General features: G+C 37.1%; 1 protein-coding gene and 1 long non-coding RNA gene across 2 annotated transcripts; one reads left to right on the forward strand and one right to left on the reverse strand.

Moving 5' to 3' along the window:
- Positions 1-208: 208 nt before the first annotated feature.
- On the forward strand, positions 209-2,774 carry LOC106179350 (uncharacterized). Its single transcript, XM_087012288.1, has 3 exons — positions 209-392; positions 559-659; positions 1,900-2,774. Exons 1-3 carry the CDS (start codon positions 320-322, stop codon positions 1,990-1,992), a joined length of 267 nt encoding a protein of 88 aa, XP_086868414.1. The 5' UTR covers positions 209-319; the 3' UTR covers positions 1,993-2,774.
- Positions 2,775-6,096: 3,322 nt separating this feature from the next.
- On the reverse strand, positions 6,097-8,808 carry LOC147762509 (uncharacterized). Its single transcript, XR_015334016.1, has 3 exons — positions 8,318-8,808; positions 8,048-8,151; positions 6,097-6,874 (listed from the first exon to the last, which is right to left on the reverse strand). It is a non-coding gene; the product is annotated as an uncharacterized LOC147762509 (long non-coding RNA).
- Positions 8,809-14,846: the final 6,038 nt, after the last annotated feature.

Genomic DNA, 14,846 nt, shown 5'->3' on the forward strand with positions numbered 1-14,846 from the left:
CCGGAAGTAAAAGCGCGAGCAGCAGTACCAGAACAAGGTTATACGAAGAATAACCACTTTGACCGTGTTACGTGAAAAATAGGAGATTTTGGCCGTAAAGTAATCGCACCAAAACCTGTTTTGTGACATTTTATTATCATGGCACTTCATGCAACTTGATCACAGACAGGGAATCAAAGTTCAAGTCTCGTCCTTTTCTTATTCACGCAAAAAGTTATGTAAGCAGGGCGTGGTTACGTGGCCTTATAAAACGAGGCGTCAGTTTGCGGAAACTTCACAACTCCGTTCAAACGGCTCCTCAGTGGGACGGGCTTGCAACATGGACAAAAAAACCTTGATCGCTTTTCTCTTGGTGACAATGCTCATTATTGACTTGTTCGCCGATTCGGAGGGTAAGTTGGCCAACTATTATTTGTATCGTTTGGTATCAATTTTTGTCTATAATTGATAAAATAAATGCTTACGTGTAGAAAACCATGCGTGTATCTATCATTACCCAACGTTTCCATTCCATATGTCATAAGTGCCATATCATTTGTTGATATCCTCAATCTTTAGCTTCGACCCGCCGCCGTCGCCGCAGCCGCCGTCGTCGTCGTGCAATGGGGGATGAATCAGAAGGGATCCTGTCGAAGGAGGCTGATCAGTCGGATAAAGACGTAAGTTCCTCGTCATTTCATTAGTATTAGCCTAAACCAAAAGCCATGCCTCTGCAAGAAGAATTTCTGTTTATTTAGTAGTACGCGTACAGTAGGAAGCAAAGTCAAACATTTTGATATCCGACACAGCTAATCTCCATCGATTGGACTGACACGAGAGTAACAGAGCTTCAACATTTGCTACTGTATAATTATGTGTTAGTTTAAAATGGAAGTCCGCCATAATGTTTGTATCGTGGAATGTAGACTTTTCTTCGATGTAAACTTGCCATAAGAATAAGACTTTCTCTACACCAATTCTCATCACTTATCAGTAAAAATTATTCTTCAAAATGGCTTGTATAAAAAGAGCTTGGAGCCGGCGCATGAAAAGGTCGGGTAAATGGTACCCAATCGTTTGCAGCAGGGACGTTGCAAAAACTCAAATATTTATATGCCAGTGGTATAATATTGAATCATGTGGAATTTCATTAGATAGCAATATGCTTTAGGATTTTGTCACCCTTTGCCCAAAACTCCTAATATACTGCCTTACATACATTCTTCTGGGTAATAAATAAATCTTTAGTGTTCAGTGTTATCTTACGGGTGACGTCATAATTGCAATTTTGATGTAAAAACTGAAAAAGCGGTTACTCAAATTTCTCTTTTACCTGAGCATCCACGATCACCGTTTCAATGCCGATTTAGTGACACCATTTAGTACTCCAAAACCCTGCCAGCGATTTTCTTAGAAGTCTTATATGATTTTTTTGTTGATAAACCAAAATATGCCTTTGTTTAAGGAAAATCTGTAATTAGGGGCTCAGAACTCCATAACAAAAACATTTAAACCAAAATGACAGCACGGGATTGTTGCCTATAGACTTCTAATCAACTCTGCCAATATTTCGTGATAAAATCTTGTTTGGAGATGAAGTTACACGCCCTACATTTTGCTATCTCACCTCAAAATCGAAAGGTGTTAAACTGACGATTAAAACTTTGAGTTGCCTATGCTTACACATTGCAACGAAAAATAATAAACGCCGATATTTTATATTTCGAGGTTTTTTTCGTTGTTTTAAACCAGTACAAAGACAGATGCATGATTGAATAATCAGATGCAGGAAAAACCTCATTAATAAAGGGTTACAGTAACCTAAACATATTTTTTAAAACTTTGACTGAATAATTCATCCACGCGGAAAGCTGATCTAGAAGGAGCTAGGTAACTACTGATACCATGCATCTTTTTCAGGAGGGTACGCTGACCAACCTGGTGGCCAAACTAAGAGACCTTGATGCGGACGAGGACGTAGAAGATGATGATGACGATGACGGTGACGAATAACGTACACTGAGTTTCAGCGAGAATCAGACGTGAGCCTAGCAACTGTTTTCCATTTCACGGACCTTGAGACATTTGAATCACTAGAACAGTAATCAAATTAGTTTTATCATAGTATACAGTCTGATCATATGCGCCGTTGCTACTAAATGTTAGCCAAAGACCACCAATGAAGTTCAATGAAATTCAGGGTAGTACCATTCAGCTTCGGATTTGTCAAACATAAATTACATTGTTTAACTAATTCAATATTATGTCACAGAAGCAAAACGGTGCAGTTACCAACAGATAATAGTGGGCGTGGTCTCAGTGATTGGCAGAACTACATTCTGGTCGATTTACGATATCCACATTATTTGGTAATGTCAATGCGTGTTGTGGATATCTTTCATTTTGAATCCACTCTCATTAAAGTAGTGATACACATCGCGATCCAGTAATACAAAGCAACAAAAAAGCCTTTTCATCAGGGATATCGATGCTTTATGTTACAAAAAAATTTAATCTTAATAAAATGAAATAACAGTCCTTAGAAAGTGGCAAACTAAAAGCTGCCCATTTCTGAGATCTTCATTTGATAACATCAGCTCGCAGAAGGTTGTTCCTCCAAAATATGAACTTCTTGCGTAAAATTGGATACTTCAGAATGTTGGTTTAATGGTGTGAATATAGATAGTTAATGCTTTTGTTTTCTTAAGTTGGCTGCAATAATAAATTGACAGTTTATACTATTGTACTAAAAGTTCCATTGTCTTTTCTGATGAATAAACTGCAACTTTATTTCATTCAGTTTCTTGATTATTATATTTGATGCGGTAATGAAGACCACTGCAATTTCTATAGAACCATAGGCCCTAAGGACCATAGAATATACTAGTGTTTTGTACATAATGTATATATGCATATGTCATACACCGCGATCCTTTCCATTTTCCTTTATGCTTGAAGAATGTAATCTGTTGACGACAGACAGTGATGTCAGTGAAAGTGCCCTGTGCACCGCTCTATGGATCAGCACTCTGATGTTGACAATAGGCTCTTCTGGTTAACCGCGTAAAGTAATCGCAGTCACGAGGCATGGAATCACCCAAATGGGAATGAATGAAAAGCAGAATAGCTCATCCCTCAAAATTAATTTTCTGCTACTAGGCATGAATACACCACCTCCAGCTATTGCTCCTGGTGCACCAATATGATCACAGAGGGTAACGAACGAACGAAATGGTACCGAAACCTGTTTTGTGACATTTTATTATCATGGCACTTCATGCAACTTGATCACAGAGAGAAAACAAAGTTCAAGCCTCGTCCTTTTCTTATTCACGCGAAAATAAGAATAAGACTTTTTCTACACCAATTCTCATCACTTATCAGTAAAAATAATTCTCCAAATTGGCTTGTATAAAAAGAGCTTGGAGCCGGCGCATGAAAAGGTCGGGTAAATGGTACCCAATCGTTTGCAGCAGGGACGTTGCAAAAACTCAAATATTTATATGCCAGTGGTATAATATTGCATCATGTGGCATTTCCTTAGATAGCAATATTCTTAAGGATATTGTCACCCTTTGCCCAAAACTCCTAATGTACTGCCTTACATACATTCTTCTGGGTAATAAATAAATCTTCAGTGTTCAGTGTAAGCCTACGGGTGACGTCATAATTGCAATTTTGGGGTAAAAACTGAAAAAGCGGTTTCTCAAATTTCTCTTTTACCTGAGCATCCATGATCACCGTTTCAATTTCGATTTAGTGACACCATTTAGTACTCCAAAACCTTTCCAGCGATTTTCTTAGCAGTCTTATATGAGATTTTTTTGTTGATAAACCATAATATGCCTTATTTAAGGAAAATCTGTAATTAGGGGCTCAGTAGTAATGAAGATCAGTGCAATTTCTATAGAACAATAGGCTCTAAGGACCATAGAAGAAACTAGTGTTTTGTACATAAATGTATATATGTATATGTTATGCATCGCGATCCTTTCCATTGCCCTTTATGCTTGAAGAATGCGATCTATTGACGGCAGACAGTAATGTCAGTGAAAGTGCCCTGTGCACAGCTCTATGGATCAGCACTTTGATGTTGACAATAGGCTCTTCAGGTTAACCGCGTAAAGTGATCGCAGTCACGAGGCATGGAATCACCCAATGGGAATGAATGAAAAGCAGAATTGCTCATCCCTCAAAATGAATTTTCTGCTACTAAGGCATGAATACATCGCGTCCAGCCATTGCTCCTAGTTCACCAATATGATCACAAATCTCATTGTGAAAACGAAAAATACACCTGTATATTGCTCTAAATAAATAAAACAATCTGATTATATATATATATATATATATATATATATATATATATATATATATATTGGCAGTATAACGGATGTTTCCCAAACAACCTGTACTTAAACACAGTTAATACATTTATTTTCATCCTGGAATCCACTGAAACGCCTTTAATTGTAGCCTTGACAAGGCTTCTTATGATACCTTTTTAAAATAGAAAAAAAAGCAAAGAAAATCGTGCAGTATCAAACATAATAAGTTAAAGTCTCATTAACTCCATTGTTCAATTACGTCAATAGTATATGTGTAGGATAAACGTCTTTAGTATTTTTAAATTAAAAAAAAAATCCTGATTCAAGATGCATGTAAATGTATGATTACACTTTTTATTTATTAATTGCAAGTTCGAGGGAATATGTCTTGGGGGATGTTATATAAACATTAACAAACATTATAACGACCAACAGATGTACCCCCCAGCCAACGCCCAAGGATGGCACTTTAAACCCATCACCTGTAAATGAACTCGAAACCCTAACCAATATAACCAATTGGAAGGCGGACTTTCTGTTACATGGACACTCAGTATCTGTACACGGGAAGCTTTGGCCCATCGGGATGAATTGTGGTATAGATAAAGTGCGAGGCGCTGAGCTTTACGCCAAATAGAGCAGATAAATGGCGAGGCGAAGCCGAGAAAAGTATCTGCTCTATTTCGAGTGGTTTATCTGGCTTAATTAAAGCACGGTTAATCATCCCTGATAATGACTAATTAAACTGACAGAGTGTCACCTTGTCACAATGCAGCACGCGAAACGGGTAAATAATAATGATAAAAATGATTTTATTTACATCTCAAGTTTAAAAACAAAACCCACCCTACTGAGGGTAATGAGCAGCGGCGGATCGGGGTGGGGGTGGGGGGGGGGGGTGTGGAGGGGGGTCTAGCGGGGCAGGGGGTAACGAACCAACGAAATGGCACCGAAACCTGTTTTGTGACATTTTATTATCATGGCACTTCATGCAACTGGATCACAGAGAGAAAACAAAGTTCAAGCCTCGTCCTTTTCTTATTCACGCAAAAAGTTATGTAAGCAGGGCGTGGTTAAGTGGCCTTATAAAACGAGGCGTTAGTTTGTGGAAACTTCACAACTCCGTTCAAACTGCTCCTCAGTGTGACGGGCTTGCAACATGGACAAAAAAACCTTGATCACTTTGCTCTTGGTGGCAATGGTCATTATTGACTTGTTTGCTGATTCGGAGGGTAGGTTAGCCAACTGTTATTCATATTTTTTGGTATCAATTTTTGTCTATTATTGATAAAATGAATGGTTACGTGTAGTTAGTTTGGATCAGCACATTTCTACAGAAGAACGAAGTAAGGCAAGATCACCCTTTGAACAATTCAATACTAAACAGAAACGCTTCTACAAAAGACTACACGAAAAGTGGGCTTTCCCAGATCTTTTGGTCGTTAATGTTGATGATGAATTCATTTTAAAGGAATATTTTCATATTTCATATTTCGAATATCCAATTAAAAAGATAAATGTGAATAAAACGAGCCCAATGAGTAAAGTTATTTTGGTTGTAGTACGAAAATTAGTAGTACCAATGTGTAAAAATTAAGTAGGTAAATTCACACCTGAGCCTATTACTTTTCTTTGGATACGGAATGGAAAGGATCGCGATGCATAACATATACATATATACATTTATGTACAAAACACTAGTTTCTTCTATGGTCCTTAGAGCCTATTGTTCTATAGAAATTGCAGTGATCTTCATTACTACATCAAATATAATAATCAAGAAACTGAATGAAATAAAGTAGCAGTTTATTCATCAGAAAAGACAATGGAACTTTTAGTACAATAGTATAAACTGTCAATTTATTATTGCAGCCAACTGAAGAAAACAAAAGCATTAACTATCTATATTCACACCATTAAACCAACATTCTGAAGTATCCAATTTTACGAAAGAAGTTCATATTTTGGAAGAACAACATTCTGCGACCTGATGTTATCAAATGAAGATCTCAGAAATGGACAGCTTTTAGTTTGCCACTTTCTAAGGACTGTTATTTCATCTAATTAAGATACAGTTTTTTTGTAACGTAAAGCATCGATGTCCGTGATGAAAAGGCTTTTTTGATGCTTTGTATTACTGGATCGTGATGTGTATCACTACTTTAATGAGAGGGGATTCAAAATGAAAGATATTCCCAATACGCATTGACATTACCAATATTGAATTAGTTAAACAATGTAATTTATGTTTGACAAATCCGAAGCTGAATGGTACTATCCTGAATTTCATTGAACTTCATTAGTGGTCTTTGGCTTACATTTAGTAGCAACGGCGCATATGATCAGACTATATACTATGATAAAAACTAATTTGATTACTGTTCTAGTGATTCAAATGTCTCAAGGTCCGTGAAATGGAAAACAGTTGCTAGGCTCACGTCTGATTCTCGCTGAAACTCAGTGCTCAGTGTACGTTATTCGCCACCGTCTTCGTCATCATCATCTTCTACGTCCTCGTCCACATCAAGGTCTCTTATTTTGGCCACCAGGTTGGTCAGCGTACCCTCCTGAAAAAGATGCATGGTATCAGTAGTTACCTAGCTCCTTCTATAGATCAGCTTTCCGCGTGGATGAATTATTCAGTCAAAGTTTAAAAAATATATGTTTAGGTTACTGTAACCCTTTATTAGCAACCAGATACGAAAAACGAGGTTTTTCCTGCATCTGATTATTCAATAATGCATCTGTCTTTGTACTGGTTTAAAACAACGAAAAGAACCCTCGAAATATAAAATATCAGCGTTTATTATTTTTTCGTTGCAATGTGTAAGCATAGGCAACTCAAAGTTTTAATTGTCAGTTGAACACCTTTCTATTTTGAGGTGAGATAGCAAAATGTAGGGGGTGTAACTTTATCTCCGAGCAAGATTGTATCACGAAATATTGGCAGAGTTGATCAGGAGTCTATAGGCAACAATCCCGTGCTGTCATTTTGGTTTAAATGTTTTTGTTATGGAGTTATGAGCCCCTAATTACAGATTTTTCTTAAATAAGGCATGTTATGGTTTATCAACAAATAAATCTCATATAAGACTTGTAAGAAAATCGCTGGCGAGGTTTTGGAGTACTAAATGGTGTCACTAAATCGGCATTGAAACGGTGATCATGGATGCTCAGGTAAAAGAGAAATTTGAGAAACCGCTTTTTCAGTTTTTACCCCAAAATTGCAAGTATGACGTCACCCGTAGGCTAACACTGAACACTGAACATTTATTTATTTCCCAGAAGAATGTATGTAAGGCAGTACATTAGGAGTTTTGGGCAAAGGGTGACAATATCCTTAAGAATATTGCTATCTAATGAAATGCCACATGATTCAATATTATACCACTGGCATATAAATATTTGAGTTTTTGCAACGTCCCTGCTGCAAACGATTGGGTACCATTTACCAGACCCTTTTATGCGCCGGCTCCAACCTCTTTTTATACAACGTTCAAGGCATTTTGTAGAATAATTTTTACTGATAAGTGATGAGAATTGGTGTAGAGAAAGTCTTTACATCGAAGAAAAGTCTACATTCCACGATACAAACATTATGGCGGACTTCCATTTTCAAACTATCAAAATGTTTGACTTTGCTTCCTACTGTACGCGTACTACTAAATAAACAGAAATTCTTCTTGCAGAGGCATGGCTTTTGGTTTAGGCTAATACTAATGAAATGCCGAGGAACTTACGTCTTTATCCGACTGATCAGCCTCCTTCGACAGGATCCCTTCTGATTCATCCCCCATTGAACGACGACGACGGCGGCGGCGGCGGCGACGGCGGCGGGTCAAAGCTAAAGATTGAGGATATCAACAAATGATATGGCACTTATGACATATGGAATGGAAACGTTGGGTAATGATATATACACGCATGGTTTTCTACACGTAACCATTTATTTTATCAATTATAGACAAAAATTGATACCAAACAATACAAATAATAGTTGGCCAACTTACCCTCCGAATCAGCAAACAAGTCAATAATGAGCATTGTCACCAAGAGCAAAGCGATCAAGGTTTTTTTGTCCATGTTGCAAGCCCGTCACACTGAGGAGCAGTTTGAACGGAGTTGTGAAGTTTCCGCAAACTGACGCCTCGTTTTATAACGCCACTTAACCACGCCCTGCTTACATAACTTTTTGCGTGAACAAGAAAAGGACGAGACTTAAGGCCAGAAATGCGTAGCATTCACGCGATACGCGAGGGCGCTACAGTAGGGCTTCACGTGACTCAACTAGCCAATCACAGCACAACAATGGCATCGCACGCAGACTCTGTGATAAGTGCTCAGCCCATTGTCAAGTAGTGTTAGTTCATGGTAACAAGTGTCTGACATGTGCAGAGAAGTTTATTGTAATATATATTGTTCTTATTGTTACATTATTAAATCTAACTCTGTATCCAAGTAGTAACTATACTGTACCAAGTCAGGTACTGATGATGTGCAGAGGTCATATAAGCCATTACCACTAATTTATAACTTTAATTTTGTTTAATATGTTATTCATGAAAGATTATTTTTATTTGTTAAATCGTGATCTTATTCTTTTTATATTTAAATAATTGAATAATGTGGGTAAAATTGGTCTTCCACTTCTTATTTGCATTTTTCCTTTACTACAAGATTATTTTGGAACAGTTGCAGCATTAAAATTTAAAATAAATAGCAATCTGAAAGATTGTCAGTCAATTTATGTAGAATCCGATAATATATTTGAAAATACTGATTGAATTCTTGGCCTTGCACTGGGCAGTTTCACATTTGTGCCAAGTGCTGTTTTCGGACTCCATTGTACAGTGGTAAAAGTTCTTCAATTGCCATGAAAGTTTTTAATCAGACTCTGTATGGTGCTGCTATCTGCTAGTGCTATCGGCAACGAATTAGTTTGCCTTTGTTTCTGAGTGAATCTACCGTCTAAAAGGAAAGTTTGGCGTAGTCAAACGACATTTTATGGCGACAACAATCTCCAGAGCTTAGTTACGCACATGTGCATTCTGCACATGCTCAATTGTAGTGGGGGCCTCTTTGCAACCCCACAAATGAAATTTGTGCAAAATTATTGGTAAATAATAACTTTTGCTGACTCGTCGCATCATAATTTTTAGGATGATGAGTCTTATTGAATATTTGATATATAATTTTTATCCCTAAGGCCATAACATTTAATACAGGCAACAATTTGCTACATTGTTATTATTGTTAAAACGATTAGGATAGAGGGGTTATATAATAAAAGCGGATGATGACGCCTAGGAGGGTGACGAATGACAAATGACGCTGAGACTCGAGTCTCAGCGAGGACCAGACGTGGGCCTAGCAATTGTTTTCCGGTTCACGGACCTTGGGATATTCGAATTACTAGGACAGTAATATAATTAGTTTATATCATAGTAATCAATCTGATCATATGAGCTGATATTACTAAATGATAGCCAAAGACCACTAATGAAGTTCATTGAAATTCAGGGTGGACAATTCAGCCTCAGTGTCAAACATAAATTACATTAACTAATTCAATATTATGTCAAAGAAGTAGGAGGGCGTGGCCACCAACAGAGGCAATGTTGGGCGCGGTCTCAGTGATTGGCAGAACCACAGGCTGGTCGATTTACTATATCCACATTCTTTGGTAATATCAATGCGTATTGTGAATATCTTTCATTTTGAATTCACTCTCATTAAAGTAATGAAACACAGTTCGTTCGAGTTATACACACCAACACAGATATCAATGCCTTATGTTACAAAAACACCTTTATCTTTAAAAAATAAAAGTGGCAAACTAAAAGCTGTCCATTTCTATGTATCTTCATTGGACACCACTAGGTCACAGAATGCTGGTCTGCCGCAATATAATATGAATCCCTTGCGTTAAATTGGAGACTTCAGAATGCTAATTTAATGATATGAATATAGATAGTTAATGCATTAGTTTTCTTCGGTCAACTACAATACGAAATTAACAGTTTATGCTATTGTACTAAAAAATCCTTTGTTTTTTCTGATGAATAAACTGCTACTTGTGTCATTCGGTTTTTGGTTATTATATTTGATGTACTGTACAGTAGTAATGAAGATCACTGTAATTTCTATAGAACCATAGGCCCTTAGGACCGTGAATGAAACTCTTGTGTTTAGTACATAATTGTACGTATATTACACACCTCGATCCCGTCCACTGCCCATAATGATTGAAGAAAGTGATCTGTTGACGATGGACAGTAATGTCAGAGAATGTGCCTTGTGCATACTTTCTGACCACGGGTTGCACTTGTTGTCTGTTACAAAATCATTGAATTGCACCTTTTTCGATTTCACGTAATCAACGGGAACGCGTACGTTCCCTTTGAATTTGTCTATGGAGGCGATTTCACACCTTCATGAAAAAATGAAATAGCACAGCCTTAAGAAGGTGGCAAACTAAAAGCTGTCCATTTCTATGGATCTTCATTGGACACCACTAGGTCACAGAATGCTGGTCTGCCGCAATATGAATCCCTTGCGTTAAATTGGAGACTTCAGAATGCTGATTTAATGATATGAATATACATAGTTAATGCATTGGTTTTCTTCGGTTAACTACAATTATATTATTGTACTAAAATTCTTTGTTTTTTCTGATGTATAAACTGTGTCATTCGGTTTTTGGTTATTATATTTGATGTACTGTACAGTAGTAATGAAGATCACTGTAATTTCTATAGAACCATAGGCCCTTAGGACCGTAAATGAAACTCTTGTGTTTAGTACATAATTGTACGTATATTACACACCTCGATCCCGTCCACTGCCCATAATGATTGAAGAAAGTGATCTGTTGACGATGGACAGTAATGTCAGAGAATGTGCCTTGTGCATACTTTCTGACCACGGGTTGCACTTGTTGTCTGTTACAAAATCATTGTATTGCACCTTTTTCGATTTCACGTAATCAACGGGAACGCGTACATACCCTTTGACGTTGTCAATGGAGGCGATTTCACACTACATTTAGGCGCTGAGCAGTGCACACCCCTATCTATGTTGCGTCAATGCAAGTCAAAAAAGACCTTAAACTTACTCCATTTGCCCAGCTGAGGGATTACACAGATCCCCTCTGACGCTGAGCAGGTAGGGGGGTTAGTTTCGTTACAGCAGATTGTCAGATCGGATGCTTTTCCACAGGGGCTTATACTTTTATGTTGTATACTAGTTTAGAAGCCCCTGATAACAGTGGGTGCCCTGTGGATTGGCACTCTGATGTTGACCATAGATCTTCTGGTTGACCGCGTAAAGTGATCGCAGTCACGAAGCATGAAATCATCCGGTGCGACAAGAATATAGGCAGAATAGCTCATCCCTAAAAATTAATTTTCTGCTACTGAAGCGTGAATACACCACCTGCACCTATTGCTCCAAATGCACCAAAAAGAACACCTTTAAACGCTAATTTTATTTTATCATTCTCACCCCACCCCCCAAAATAAATAAATTAATAAATAAAAATAAAAAAAGAAAGAAAAAAGAAATCAGCAATAAGGAAAGAGCATGTCAACAATAATGCTGTTATATATACATAAGTAAGGGATTTGTCTCTTAAATTTATTGCTTCACATAAGTAAGGAATTTGTCTCTTAAATTTATAACTTTACCTTTGTCTGGGCCTGACATTCACTAAGACATTAAATATATTAATCATTGTCCAAATCTTACTTAAAAAATGCAAAAATGCATCTTTATTGTTGTTAATAATTAAAACAACCAGACCAAATATAGAGACACTAACTTTGCAGTAAGACGGATGTTTCCCAAACAACGTTAACTTTTACAGAATTTACACAATTTTATTTTCATCATGGAATCCAATGAGAAACCTTTAATCGTATATAGCTCCGACAAAGTTCCTTTGGGTATTCTTTCCTTTGGGTATCCTTCTGAGATAACCATAATAAAAAACGTGCTGCGTCCAATGTAAAAAGCCGAAGTCGCGTTTTAATTAGTTGAAACTCATTTGTTCAATTTAGTCAATAGTCTTTGTGCAGGATTTACGTCCATAGTATTTAAATCTGATTCAAGATACATGTAAATATGTTGAATACATGTTTTAATTTATTAGTTGCAAGACCGAAGGAGTGTATCTTGAGTGATGTTACATGTAACTTTACCAATCATTATAACATTTTAACTGATATGTCAATATCCAGATAAACAATTCAACAATGTGACGGCCGCACTCGACCGATGGTCAATCAGCTGTACACATCCCCCATCCCCGGCCACCCTGGCCAACGCCCAAGTGATAGTACTGGGAGCCTGGGTCAAAACAGCCATGCAAGAAAACCCAGTGGCACGCATCAAAGATTGCACCAAAACGACGCCATCAAGATACTTCTCCTTTGTTCGTTATTGGGAATGACGTACCAATAACCTATCTGACTGCATTTTATTATATCATTTGTCCGTGACCCACCTTATGGGGATGCATGCCAGACCTCTCAACCTGTTACCTTTTCGCCTACATCTTTTACTGTGAAAGCTAAAGCCCATTGTCCATGTCAATCCGACTGTTTGACATATTTCAAAAGCAGTTTGTTCAATCAGACATAAAATTAAGAGATGCAATATACAAAAAGTCTTTTTTGTATGTCTGCCCAGGTTAGGTGGAATGATTTGTGCCCAGTGACCGTCAAGCTGGGTTAAATTGGTTCGAAGATCATAGCTACTCTACGTTTGGCAGTATGAAGTTTCTCATACTGTAGTGTGGACCATTAAGATATCTCTGTTCATGCGAAAACACACACACACACACACACACACACACACACACCAATATAATTGCTCATAGAGCAAGCAACTTGCGAAATTGCAAATTTGATTTTTTAAAACCCAAATAAATTAATAACATTAAAGAGTACACAAATGCGAATCATTTGCATTTTTTTATGTATGATACGTCATGTTTTAATGAAAATGAATGCAATATCGAAGAAAAATAAATTACTCGATCTTTTCAATGTGAAAAGTTGTGAAATTAACAAATAATGAACTTTTTTAAATCATAAATTCTTAAAATTAGAACACTTCTATTGAGTGGTAGCGACATAACTGAAAAGCGGGCTACCTTATAGTTCTATTTTACTCAGAAAAACACGACAGATGCTACACAGAAATTTATAATTAAATTAAATTAAATTAACAAGCTGTCTTGTTTGGTCGCTAGTGCTTAGTAATGGACATTGCAACACTTTTTTCAGCAGTCATGAAAGCAACTGTGTTTTGACACAGGTCTAAAAAAAACCATCCATTGTCTTAAATTACATACCTAGGGATTTCTAAACATTCGTATTGGTCATCTATCACTGTCTTTGAGGCATTCAGCCTCTTTTACAGACATTAATGATGACAAAACATCAGTTTTTTTTACACATGAACAATAGCTATGATCGTTATGAGAATCTAATTAGTTCATTCTGGGTTTAGATATAATTTTTCTACAAAAAAGTATGAAACGAAAATCTCTAAGGTTGTGGCCTCTGTGGCCGGACATTTTTCACTACAAAAAAAAAAAAAAAAAAAAAAAAAAAAAAAAAAAAAAAAAAAAAAAAAATTCCCGACTGGCATCTGGTATGAAGTACTTTCGAAATTACTGAATAGTATACTGTACAATCAATGCGCATTTGTCCCTTCCTACAAAAGCATAAGAATTTCCAGGGAACTGAAACTGTCTACATAAAACTGCTCGGATAATTGCGACCGTACTTGTTTTCGCGTTCAACATATTAATTTTCACGTAATGCTTAATAGCGTAATAACAGAAACCCAATAACTCACTAATTCCCCCTTCCCATGAATCAAAAATGGAAACATAAGGCTCATATACGTATTTATAGATCGTAATTCTATCAATATATTTGGATATGATACATGTTATTGTACATCTTGTTGGTTAAAGAGTGAGTGTAGAAATTCCCAGGCTGTATAGAGGACTGTTGCACTGGATTTGTACGTAGTGCACATTGGGGTCTGAAAACTAAAATGTGTTAGATGAGCTTAAGAACGACAGATGCATTCCGTGTCCGTTTTCACATCGAGAAGTTTACTTCACCGATGCAACCCGCACTGGTTCTTTCAGAGAACTCCTAACACACTTCAGAGGGTTTTACTCCCTTTCACAATCACTCTGTTAGTTTGCTTTCAGCGGTTTAGTTTTCAGTCGATCAATTGGTCGAGTTGTGCGCGGAGATTCCGTTGAGGTGACTCTTCTACATAATGATCATGGTATCAAGATGTCAGTCTCTTAGAGTGGACTGGTCCAGATTGGATCAATTAGTACGCTGCTAGATATGAAAAGGATATTACATGTAGAACTTCTTCTTCAAACCATCCCCTTCCCCAACCGATAAACAGCTAATTAATTAATTTGGGTGTGACGCACGCAAGGCCAGTCTTGTTATAAACGATGTCATTTTGAAGGAGCAGCAAAAGAATGGAATGCACGTCACTACT

Source organism: Lingula anatina, chromosome 4 (genome assembly GCF_051362555.1).
Source record: "Lingula anatina isolate TDL-2025a chromosome 4, LinAna3.0, whole genome shotgun sequence".
In the NCBI taxonomy this organism is placed as follows: Eukaryota; Metazoa; Brachiopoda; class Lingulata; order Lingulida; family Lingulidae; genus Lingula; species Lingula anatina.

What these genes read in the sequence shown, in the direction of transcription:
- LOC106179350 (XM_087012288.1), top strand. Translation starts at nt 320, where the DNA reads ATGGACAAAAAAACCTTGATCGCTTTTCTCTTGGTGACAATGCTCATT. An exon ending in CTTGTTCGCCGATTCGGAGG is followed by an intron (nt 393 to 558) that starts GTAAGTTGGCCA and finishes CTCAATCTTTAG; the next exon opens with CTTCGACCCGCCGCCGTCGC. An exon ending in CTGATCAGTCGGATAAAGAC is followed by an intron (nt 660 to 1,899) that starts GTAAGTTCCTCG and finishes CATCTTTTTCAG; the next exon opens with GAGGGTACGCTGACCAACCT.